At 35.2% G+C, this 12,725-nt stretch overlaps 1 protein-coding gene across 2 annotated transcripts; it reads right to left on the bottom strand.

The window, feature by feature from the left end:
• Positions 1 to 184: 184 nt before the first annotated feature.
• LOC115952953 (ethanolamine-phosphate cytidylyltransferase-like) lies at positions 185 to 12,072 on the bottom strand. 2 transcript variants are annotated; one of them, XM_031070327.1, is made up of 9 exons: positions 11,555 to 12,066; positions 11,236 to 11,471; positions 10,426 to 10,607; positions 7,254 to 7,325; positions 6,264 to 6,331; positions 4,276 to 4,396; positions 1,133 to 1,198; positions 866 to 988; positions 185 to 572 (listed from the first exon to the last, which is right to left on the bottom strand). In XM_031070327.1, the coding sequence occupies exons 1-9, from the start codon at positions 11,884 to 11,886 to the stop codon at positions 501 to 503; spliced, it is 1,272 nt and encodes a 423-aa protein (XP_030926187.1). In that variant the 5' UTR covers positions 11,887 to 12,066; the 3' UTR covers positions 185 to 500. The 2 variants fall into 2 exon arrangements, with proteins under 2 accessions (XP_030926187.1, XP_030926188.1); XM_031070328.1 differs by lacking the exon at positions 185 to 572 and having other exon boundaries at positions 896 to 988; positions 1,133 to 1,262; positions 11,555 to 12,072.
• Positions 12,073 to 12,725: the final 653 nt, after the last annotated feature.

Below are 12,725 nucleotides of genomic sequence, written 5' to 3'. Positions count from 1 at the left end.
ATTCAGAAATCAAAATCACAAGGCCCTCCTTCAGTTCAGGTCGAGAGGTGGCATGAATCATGCAATGCATTGCTATACAGTATACACTACTAAAGAAAAAAAGCACGAGTAGCAATTAGTGGTTATAACAATTTCTTTTCTTTTTCTTTTTCTTTTTGATAGGTATGATTGCATCTTTTACAACTAACGCCAAAAAAGTGCTCTGGCACCAGCAGCACCTCTTTCCACAATTTTATACTACCATCTTGTACCCAAACTCAGAGTATAAGCGGTCAAAACAATACAGATAGTCAGATACAAATAAATCCATGCCACGACTAACTTGGCAATTACATGAGATCTTTATACTAATGGATGAAGGACAACATGCTATCACCAACCCTAGTGGCTCATCTGTGATGTTAGTACTATGAAAAATCCATTAACCTTGTTAACAATAATCAAAGAAAATACGGGCCAAATGCCTGGCCATATATGTGCCCCAGATGGTCCAACATTCCTCAGTCACCAGACACATAAGTCTTGTCCTCATAATACCTTTTCTCACTTGCTGCCTTCTTCTCATTACGCTTCTGCAGTGGAGTAAAAAAAATTTAATCTTATATTTCAACCAGAAAGGCATCAAAAGCAGGCAAAACAATGAAAAGTTGAATAACATTCCAAAATCTCTTTTGACTCTAGGACATACTGTTATTTCTTTAAGCAGACATCCTATATGCAATGCTTCTCATCCCTATAAAATTTTGTTTTGTCTTTTTCATAGAACTTTTAAAACCTTTTCAATCTCTACATTATTTGATGAAAATAGTAGGATTGAATTTCTGATCAAAAGTACCAAAAAGTGTGTAGTTGAGAATAGGAGAACCTGGTATGCTTCATGGTTTGATACGATCCTCCTAATTATTGTGGTAGTTGTGACATCCAGGGGACTTTCCAAAATTTTAAAGATACCCATACTGATCGGAACATCATAAGGGTTGGATGTTTCCTGTAAGTAAAAATAATGTCAGTCAACAGCTAAAATATAAAATTTTATAATTTCGGAAGAATTACATACAGGATGAATCAGACATTATGAAAACTGCTACTTCGATCAATAGTATCACCACTAGAAACATATTTTAAAATTTACCTTCTGAAAATCATGATTCTCTGCTACTGTTCCATGGACAACTAGCGAGATGTTGAAGGTAATGATCTGCACCAAAAACTTCCACTAAGTTCCACCTTTGAAAATAACATAAAGTATGCCCTGACCACATCTTGGAAAATCCACAAACCCAATGAACAATTAACAAAACCACAATCAGACCAGAAAGAAAAACAGAATATTAAGAAAATATTTTCTTTTTTGATAATTTGATAGTTGGAAGAGGGGGGATTTGAACTTTTGAACCCTAGATGTCGCCATAAAAAACAAACACTAGGAGGTGTTAGTTGAGCTACAAGGCTATCAGCAACAGATTATTAAGACAATTACAAAATGAATTTAGATCTCAAGTACCTAATGACTTAAACCAAAGGGAAAACTCGATCCACTTGAATCATGCAAAAATCAGAATAATCTGAGCATTTGAAAGACTCATTTTGCAACTTTATCACACCAATTTGAGCTTATCTTCCCAGGACATTTTAAAGACATTAACACCTGGCACTCTAATACCAGCACAGCAATTTTCTCAGAACAGTATGACCATGCAATGTTGCGAGAAATCCATAGCCAATGCAACTGATGGGATGGAGGGGGAAAAGGGCAGTTTATAGCCATCATGGTCCTACAACAGCCATAGAAATTAGAAAAAAGCCTCTATCTTCATTAAAAAAAAATGCATTTGGAAATCTGTGAGCTGAATAGCAATTAACTTAAAACTAAGGTCTGCTTAGTATCTGTGATAATGACCTCAAGAAGTAATGAATGCACTGGAAAGTAATGCATAACAGGATGCCAGTACTGCTTGCAATAGCAGATAGGAGTGTTATTGCTTCATAGGGTTGTTCTAAGAGAGAAAATATAACGTGTACTGGTATGGTAATATGGGTGCAAGAGTGTTTTTTGGGAGCAATAGGTTGGTGCATATTGGTGGTTAGTAAATTTGTGCTGGGTGGCTTCAAATGAAGCGGACGGTGGGCTTGAAATATGGGAGGATAGCTACAAATGTTGACACTTGCTTGTACTTATTGCATGTAACTGTAAGTGTTCACGGACTTTTCTTCTTTTCTCTTCTTTTTTTTTTTTTTTTTTTTGGGTGTAAATTACCTTTTAAACCTTAAGAGTTTTAGGTATTCTTGAATGCTTCCTTTGAAACTTACACTTTCAAAATGTTTCATTTAAATCTCAAAGTTTCTAAAAATGTTTTATTTAAACCTTCTATCACATTTTTTCTGTTAATCCCATTAGACATCACGTGGCTAACTGCTTTGTATGAATTTTATTTCAAAATTTGAGGTTTAAATGAAACTCACCCAAGACTCTAAGACTCTAAGGTTTAAAAAAAATTATTTGAAACTATAAGGTTTAAATGAAACTTCTTTAAAAAAAATTGAGGTTTAAATGTAACTTTTTGAAAGTTTAAGTTTAAATGAAATGTACTTTATTTCTGTCCGCATGTGTGAGGCTATCCAAGGTCCACCATCCAACTTTTTCCCTGGAAGAGTGTTTGGTGTACTGAGGCCCTTAAGGGTCCTTTGGTTGGAATGATGGAAAAGTGAGACAGAAAATGGGAAGGGGATAGAAAAGTAGGGAGATAGAAGATATTTTAGTTTTCTCTGTGTGTGTTTGGTTTGGGGGTGAAAAAGTGGAGAGATTGAAAACTTTTTTATTTGGCTAAAGAGAAAAGTGAGAGAATGGAAAAGCAGTTTGTATAAATTTACTCTTATGCCCTTATTACATAATATATAAGAAATAATTTTTTTATACTCAGTAAATAATAAAAATATTACTTATTATCAATTAAAATTAATAAAATAACACTTTATAAAAATTTATACATCATACATATTATATTACTTTTACTTTTACTTGTTATTATAATATATTATATATTTTTTGTATATAAAAAAAAATGGACACCTTACAAAAAACAAAATAAGGAAGATTTGGTTGGGTAGAGACTCTAGAGAGACAGCTGTGGAATGTAGTGGAAAGAGAAAAACTATAAGAAAGAAGATGTGTGGTTAGTTGGGCATAGTTACTATTTTAACAAGGGGTAAAAACACAAAAGCACGGGCTGAAGCAACATTCCACAAAATCAACCTAGTTTTCTCCCTCCCCAATTTGGGGAGAAAACACCCAGGCCCCACCAGTTTTCCCTCCTAAACTTCCTCCAACCAAGAACACAAAAAAAATTCTTTCTCACTTTTCTCTCCACCTTTTCCATCCCTCCTAAAATCACCCCAACCAAATGGGGCTTAAAAGGATCTCCTTTGTCTGGACAGCAGCCTAGGCGAAGATCCCTACTTGTTATTCTTATAATCTTATCAAGTGAGGATTTTCCTTGGGTGGTGTTGTATATGCAAGTTTAAGGGAGAGACGGTAGATCACTTGTTGATCCATTGTGATATTGCTTATGACTAATGAAGTTTGGTTTTCAAAACATTTGGGATTCATTGGGTGTTACCAAGGAGGGTGGTGGATCTTCTGGCTAGGTTGAGGAATTGGTTTGGGGAAGCACTCTTTAGATATTTTTTGTACTGTTATGTTCATCATCGTGCTTCCCCTTGGATATTTTTTGTACTGTTATGTTCATTATTGTGAGCTTGATGTAACCTTTTTTTTTTTTTTTTTCCGATTATTCGAGAGTTGGGGTAGGGGGATTTGAACCCTGGATATCTCCATTGGAAACACTAAGGGGTGCTAACCAGTTGAGCTACAAGGCTCTTGCAACATAACCTTTTTTTTTTTCAATAAGTTTTATTACATAAAAAATTATAATTAAAAAAAAAAAAGCTCTAAGGCTTTTTTTTTTTTTTTTTTTTTGGGGGGTTGGGGTGGGGACTTATAAATAATTTATTCTGGTAATCACAGTTTTCATAAATTTATCATTAACTATAAGAAAGTAAAGAGATATATACGGTGTTCTAGTGCATGCCCCACAGTTTTGAGATCAGTTTTCCAACCATACAGCAGAAAATAAATCATTTTCACTGAAAATATTTTTCAAGAAAGGGGCTCTAATCAGAATAAGAAATCAACTAAAACCATGATAAAGAAATTTATAAAAGCAAAAGAATGAAAGACATAAACTGCACAACATTAAATTATAGAGAAAAACTAACCATGTCTTTTGACACCTCCCATGGAGCACCAATTATCACCTCATCTACATAGCGGCAGGCAAGAACGCTTAAACTTCTTTCATGAAGATTCATTATAGGGCGATGTGCTCCCCTAGTAGCACTGCAGAGCCATTGTACAACAAATGCAGATATTTAAGATTTAAAGATATTTAGACTTTTTTTGTGTACATGTGCGTGTGAACACGTATAGAACATCTCAAAGTTTCTTTACATGTAGAAGATGTTGAATTAAACCTAAAACCAAAAATAAAAATTGTTCAAGCTCTACAGAAAACAAATTCACAATCAAAAGGCTACACCAAAAAGTAATCATGCATTTGAAGGAAGATTCTATGAGCTATTGAACTGTTACGGCCAAACTGCAATTCTATAAAATAATACAAACAGATGTAATTGTAAGAAAGAATATAAGTTAGAGACAGATTATGCAGTTTTCGAACAACAATCATTGAAGAAAAAGGCAATTGTGATCTGTTAATTAGAATTTTACAAAACTCACAAGGATACCTGACACCAAAAGAGACACAAATAATCACCTACCTCCACAAAAATACTCATATCTCCAGACACTTAGGTTTAGGAAATATAATCCACATCCCATAAATCAAAAGGCTTGACTTGACACGGGAATAAAACTGTAGTATAATTGTAAAGTTTCAGTCTGAAGCATACTTTCAACTTACAGTCTGAAGTGTGGATATATATATATATATATTGGATAATTGGTGTGGATATATGAAATAGCTTATAAATGCATATATTATAATCCAAACTAGTACAGAAATTGACTGTGGCAGACATGCCCTACATAGGCTTAGATACCCAACAAAAACACACATGCAAGAGGAACCCTAAAAAATGGCCAAAAAGTCAACTCTGTGGATTTGAAAGACTGAAGCACCTAAATTCTGAATTTTGGTATACAAAAATACCTGCAAGCTGCGAAAGTTATTATTTTTATAAAAACAACAGCCAATTGCAGTTCACTATCTTCCCAAAAAATTAATTCCTCATGTATTTTCAATCCATAATTCTTTTCCCACAGCAATTAAATTGAGTGGACTAGTATTATGAGTTTTTATGCTACATTTGTTCAACAGATTCTAGAAAATGTTTTCTGCACTTTCCGGTGTTCAACGTGGTGAAAGATATTGGTCCACGGAAAATAACCCAAAGGAGGCAAAAAAATGTTTTCCACTTTCATTCCTTTGTGGGCCACCCAGAAAAAATATTCCCAGGATTATTTTCTGGCTAAACAACAACAACAATAGGAGCCTTAGTCCCATAACTTTTGGGGTTGACCATGGATCCTTAACAAAGTAATTGGAATTGACCACATATTCTTCTGCGTTATTCTATTGTATCCAAAATCAAATTCTTTGTTCTGGTGGGTGGGATCAATTGCCTGTAGGTTTTAGTAGCTAGAGGCAAGAGTTAAAAGGATTCTTCTTAAGAAAAGTTCCCTACATTATCCCCAAAAAAAAAAAATTCCGCAAATGTTATTTTAGGCCTTCCTAACTTTTTTCGTCCGAATCAAATCACTCTTTCCGCAGAAAAAAAAAAAAATAGCGTTAATGAAAGAATGTCATAAATTACAATTCCTCATGTTCACTTGAATCTTTTTCTTTTTTTTTTGGTTTGGGGGGGTGGGGGGAGGGAGAGCTCCTTAGCTAGATAATTTTATACAAATTTCAATTTCTTTTTTCAATTCATTCCCTTAACTTGTCCCAAAATTTTGTATTAAAATTCCATATTTAAAGATATTAATGATTTATCCAAGTTGACTTAATATCCTCTTCTGCGATATCCCTTAAAACGTACAAGTAAAGTTCCACCCAAATCAGGGTTTTGAGTACAGGAATATTAGAAAGAGGGAAAAAAAAATGATAAAGAACAAATAAAGAGTCACGCATAACCACAATGTTGACTTATGGACAAAGGGGGGAGTAAGAAAAGAAGGTTGCAACCTGACTGTCTGATCATTGTGTATCCCAACAAGTAGAAAATCTCCAAGCTCCCTAGCAACCCTCAAGATCTATACAAAACAAATGGTCAACAACAAAATGTATAAAATCTCTCTTCTTGACCTGCAGAAATTGGTTGTCATTATCTAAATTAAGACGGAACGTTTTTGAAAGTAGGAAGAAAAAAAGCTTCCAAAGTAAAGCATCTACAAATGTAAACTTGTTTAGATTTTTTTTTTTAAAGACAATATGTGAAAGAAACAATGAAGAAAAAGCAAGAAGGGCAAATCCATCTGCAGGAGTTAATGGTAGTAAGGCTTATAAAATAAAAGGTAGTTAATGATAGTCATAAAAATAATTGCAATGAACTACCACAGAAAATAAAGAGAATGACACTCCACAAGAAGTATCAACAAGGAAAGCAAACAAGGATACTGCAAGTGACAGAGATTCCTCTCAAAACTGCAGCTTTGGAATCAGTTGTGATTAGGGACAATGAGCTTTATTCCTTTTACTTCCTTTTTTTTTTTCTTTTTCTTTTTGTGAGGGGATGGAATTATGATGAAATGGTCAGAAGAATGGAGACATGACTCAAAGTAAAAATTCCCAGAGGATGGTTGTTGGATACTAAACCTGTAGCTGTACCGACTTTATTTCAAATTAGAGTCTGGTGGTGTCTGGAGAATAAGATGTGCAGAGTGAAGACACCATATTGTGTTACAAGAAAATTCATTGATATAACATTACTTATATATTAGTTGGGTCTTATGTAATTATAGCAGGTTGTTGTATCAGATAAAGTAAGCTGTGTTGTCCTATGACTTCCAATGGAGTTTAAAGACTGAAAATCGCAAGGGAGAAAATCCATCCATCCCTCTAGACCATAAACTTCGTCACTCATACAATCAATGCATTCATCCATCTAGCCATGACTTTGTTAACTTATTCATGTGAGAGAAGAAGAAGAAGAAGAAGAAGAAGTCCAAATAGCACCTCAACATGTCCAGCATGAAAAAGATCAAATGCACCATCTATATAAATTATGCGAGCATCCGGTCTTGGCCCCTGAAACAACAGGCATGAAAAGTTAATAAAAAATTTAACAAGGTAGACTTCACAGACAATACTTCGAAGAAAATGCATTTTCAAAGAAATCAAAGAGGGTGAGAACTCTAGTAAAAGCAAGAAGGAAAAGATAATAAGGTTCCTTATCATAATCGGTGGGGAAAAAAAAATGAAACAATAAGAAGTGGGGAGGGCCATTGATCTGTACAGCATAATCATCCAACTGCAAATTTATAGCATATTTCCCTCGTTAGCTAACAAGAGAATGTAGCCAAAAGCAGAAGTTACCCTAAAAAAAATAAACAAGTTTTCTAATACTATGAGTAGAGGATGATCTCACTAGGCATCTATTCAATTTCAGTTGAACTCATCAAGGCCTAATCCAACTTTCTAGAGTCACAGTTTCTGTCAAGATGATGAAGACAATAAATCTAAATCCCTAGGTTGAGAGAAGGAAGACAAGATATTTGGTAATGCTCCTATATTACTTTCAGGGATTCAGCTCCCAAGTACTTTCTCCCATTTACAGATGCCAAGGATGCATGCAAATTAAAACTTAAATGGCTATGAGAACAATAGTGCCACATCATCTGATCCACGTGCCTCAACTAAGCAGGAGCCATAAGGTTGGCTGAGAGGCATAACCTCATGCTGTAAGCCAGACACGCATTATTTTAACAACCTTTTCACATCCTATTTATTATAAACATTCAAGAAATATTTTAATTAAACTTGAAATCCACCATCAAAGCTAAAACAGATGACAGTCTCTACCCAATTAGAGAACCTTTTGCCACTGTGATTTCAATGAATTCAGTTACTATAAGGATCATATCCAATGCACAAGGATCCCAATTCTGCAAATTATGGGAGAGATGGTTTATAGGCAACCTTACCCCCAATTACTGTCTTGATATGAATTTACCAGCGAAAACTTCAAAATTTTTTTTTTTTTTTTGTGTGGATAAGTGACATGAATATTTAATTAAAATAAAAGGTGAAATCTAAGTGTGTAGATAGTATCTTTTCTCAACAAATATAGAATAAAATCAATCAAGAAAAAAGAGAGGAAGAAGAGATACTACCAAACAAATTAGACCACTCATACAAAGTTCATAGAAATAAGAATTTTAGCTAACGACTAGACAGCTCAACATCATTAAAGGTGCAGTTATTTCTCTCTTCCCAAGCCATTCAGGCAAAGAGGGTTGTTTTCCAAATCAAACTGTATCTACGTCATCTAAACAGTTGTTGCCAACTGAAATATACATCAATCACCCTCAGAGGCCTCACCCATTTCACACCAAACATCAAAAAAGGAAAAGACCAAAGGTCATTAGCAACTATACCATGAAAAAGCAAGTGATCAATACAGTCGCCAATCCATTTACACAAACAATACAAAGCCAATCCACCAAGATTATGTTTTATTTAATAAACTTAATTCCCAAGGCCGCTGTTCATACCAACAGGGGGAAAGGGGGGGGGGGGGTGGGTGAACCTTTTGATGAACTTTACTATTTCAATACTTATCTACGAAAAATGTGTACCATTAAGGCCTCTTAAGGCCTAATAAAAGGATAAATATCAAATTTGACCACCACAGTTTATCTTCCAATTAGTCTATTAGCCCCTTTATTTTTTGGCATACTAGAATAAAGCTTATCAAAAGGATCCACAAACTCAAGTTCTAAATCATGGTATCGTGACCAAATCTAAGACTACAAGAATGATTACTCCCATTCTCAAGAATACCAAACAAGAATAAGCATATGTGCCTTTGTTGTCAGCAAACTTAAATTATTAACTATTTAAGGATAATGTCTGCACTATACATCATGCCAAAATTGCACCAATCCTCCATCGCCTACCACAAACCTCAAGTAACCTGAACACCTCTCCCACCTAGTCCTAATACTTCTTCAAAGATTATGCCCATTAAGCCTCCTAACCACTTCTAAGGTCTACGGTCTACCCACCCCACATTTCACTAAATCTCCACAACCATTGTCCAACAGAACTAGTTAAATGTAGTTGGTTTTCTCGCGCCCAGGCCCTATGACAAAATGGGAAACAAATTAAATTCCAATAAAAAAAATGAAATTTATATTCTTGACCTATCTGGCCCCCACAAGAAGTCTTTTTTAATGACTTAAGTATATATATTAAAAGTAGCACAAAAAATAGGTGCAACATATATACATACAAGAGAAACATTTAAAAAAGAAACACTAGTTTCTATAATTTAAAAGATCTATAAACTCCAACAAGTTTGAGAAAGAGGAAACAATTTGTGGCAGCCATCCATTCCTAAAGAGAAAGTAAAAACAGAAACATCAATTCCAATACCAAATCCTTGCAACCTTCAAAACTCTGAGCATTTCTCTTGTTCCAAATGCACCACATTATGCATAAGGGAAAAGTATTCCAAATAGCATTACAATATCTTCTTTAGAGATCATCTCAGTTTTAGGCATGTTTTGTACAAGTTAAGATTCAATCAGGTCCATTTTCATTACAGTTTTTGTTTCTTCGAACACTAAACTTGATTTGAGCCCAAGACCAAAACCATTAGATCCTAAGCCTGTCAACCAGTAAGAAGTTTATCCATAACGGAATACTTGGACTCCGTGGGCAGCTTGAGTTAATAATAACATCAAAGTACTGCCAATGAGCTCTAACTCAAATGATACCTCCTTCCCTTGTAAGAGCAATATGGAGGGTGAGTTCAAGACCAACCATATGAGAGTTTAACTTAACAATAAAAAATAATAATAACATCAATGTGGTGCTTAAAGTTTTCATTAGTGAGAAGCTGATTACTTTCTTGGGTAGCACCCAACTTAAACAGCCAAACTGGGCTCTCAAGAATCAGAGAAGAACCTATCACAATTTAGAAAATGGCTTAACAAGAGTAGATTCTTCATGTTCAAAACCCCAATCCTCCAACTGCTCCAGAGAAGCAAGCACCAAGATGCACACTTAATTTGTTGAAAGTAAACAAGTTGAAATCATGTAAGTGAATAGGTCCGAAGGTAGTAAACCCATATGCCCATCGTAAAGACCAAATATTCACCACACACACAAACACAGAACATACCTTCCCATTTGAAAATTGAACAATTCTGCGAGATGTTGGCAGAAAATGAGACACACGAGTTCCACTTCCAGATCCACCATCTTCAAATTTCTGGCTGTGACCATGGCTGAACTGTCTTTGCAAGGAAGAATGATTGTTACTGTCACTAATGGGTCTCTCTCGTACACAGAGAAGCATACGACCTGTAAACAAAGTTATCAGATAACAAATTTTAGAAGTAATAAATCCAAAAGTATCAAGCATAGGGCAAAGCAGTCAGTCATTTGAAACAAAAATTCAAAACACATAATTTATGCGGAGATTGGATGAGACATCTATATCAAGAAATACTCCTTTAGTGAGCATGAATCAATAAAAGAAGTTTTTTTTTTTTTTTTTTTGGGTATAACAACAGAGCAAATAAAATTCGTAAAGCGTTTAGATATAAAAAGTAAAACAACAAAAGGAAACTTCTAACCAGAAAATAAAATAGTAACAGGCAAGAGACCAGAAGATTAAATAAAGAATGTACAGCACACTAACACTCGCTGATCACCACATTGCTGCTACCACCACTTCTAACCAAAGAGACTGCCTAGCATGGTTAGCTCTAAAGGGCCTAAGTGGGGGCTGATGCCGAGTAAGTAGCATTTTTTGGTTTGGGAGTACAGACCAATTGTAGTTTTTTTTTTTTTTTTTGTTGCTGAATTGTAGTTAATTAGGCCATTTGTATCTGTTTTATTAAATCTCTAATTTGATATTCAGTACTAGTAGTGATACAAATCCTGCCCTGTTAGAAAAAGAACGGGGAATATAATCCAACTAACTAACCAACAATGTCGGTGCTGGAGACTCCTTCAGTGCGCTTAATTTGCTTGTAGCGACCAGCCTTCTTGGCAAGAGCATAAGCATCAGTACCATCAGGAAGGACACAAGGGTCGTCCCCATGAATGATAAAATCAATGTTGTACTCGTCAAACAGCTTCTTCATGAAATCTTCAGTGATGGCATAAGGGGCATCAGGGATAACCTCGTCAACCCACTTCACGCCGTTAACCATAATCATCCTAAAATATAAAAAAAAACAAAGAAATTGAAGATAAAGATAAAGAGAGAGAGAAATGGATTAGTGTAATAGTAAGTACTCCACCTTTCATTGAGAGGGGTAACAGGAGGGCCTTTGTTGGCAATGATTTCGGGGTCACTGACAACACCAACGACCAATTGATCGCCAAGGGCACGAGCCTGACGGAGGGCATTGCAGTGGCCATAGTGCATCATGTCGAAACAACCATCCATGTACACCCTAACGCACCCTTTCTTCTTTTTCTTATCATTAGAGCTACACCGAATTGAAGGAAAAGGAAAATGAAGCTTCGATGATAGTCCCAATAGCGACACCCCTACAACCACACCTCCGATCAAGATCGTAGCCAGAAACCTCGCCGTACTCCGTATCTTTTCCTCATCCGAAACCCCCATATCACTACTACTTTCTTTGCACGCCAACACAACACTAACACCAAATGAATCACTTCTTCTTCACTCTCTACTACTCCTATTATCTTTATATCATCTTTGAATCTCCTTTTTGTAGCCTATAAGATATATTCTATTCCAAGATTGGGTTCTATATATTCTACCGCATTTGTTGGCCAAAATGGCCAAATAGCCCTAATATCTTAGGTATATAGTTAGTTCTTCTAGTTATCAAACTATATTATTTACTAGCATCTCGGGTTTAAAAGATTCGATTTTGGTCTATAAATAGACTCGATTTTTAAACCAAAATTTTTTAAAAAATTTCAACTCTCAAGTCTCTCTCGTACAAGTCAAAATACACAAAAAAAAAATTTTAAGAAATCCAGAAATACAACAATCAAATCAAAAGAGAAAGAATCAGATCAGATGAGAGAGGCGACCTGTCCAGAACATATCAAGAACCCAGAGAGAAAAAAAAAATCCAGAAAGAGAAAGAGAGAAGAACCCAGAATAGAAGAACCTAGATCGGTCGGAGAAGAACCCAGGCCAGGCAGCACGGTCCGCCGTGCGGCCTGGGTTCTTCTCCATCTGTTTCTGGTTTTTTTTTTTTTTTTTTTTTTTTTTTTTTTTCTCTGGGTTCTTCTGGGTTATATAAGGTTTGCAAATCGAGTCTTAGAGACTCGATTTTCATGTGACCACGTGGAAAAATATGCCACATCGGAAATAATTAGACCATGAAAATCGAGTCCCTAAAACTCGATTTATAGGCCAAAATCGAGTCTTTTAGACTTGAGATGCTAGTAAATAATATAGTTTAGTAACTAGAACTACTAACTATA

This window comes from Quercus lobata, chromosome 7 (genome assembly GCF_001633185.2).
Source record: "Quercus lobata isolate SW786 chromosome 7, ValleyOak3.0 Primary Assembly, whole genome shotgun sequence".
NCBI lineage: Eukaryota > Viridiplantae > Streptophyta > Magnoliopsida > Fagales > Fagaceae > Quercus > Quercus lobata.
The sequence above is the reverse complement of the archived record's forward strand: the minus strand, read 5'-3'. Positions and strand labels throughout refer to the sequence as shown.

Coding starts and splice junctions, on each gene's coding strand:
- LOC115952953 (XM_031070327.1), bottom strand. CDS start 11,886: ATGGGGGTTTCGGATGAGGAAAAGATACGGAGTACGGCGAGGTTTCTG. Junction 11,472..11,554: donor GTTACCCCTCTCAATGAAAG/GTGGAGTACTTA, acceptor TTTATATTTTAG/GATGATTATGGTTAACGGCG. Junction 1,199..4,275: donor GGGAGGTGTCAAAAGACATG/GTTAGTTTTTCT, acceptor TTTTTGGTGCAG/ATCATTACCTTCAACATCTC.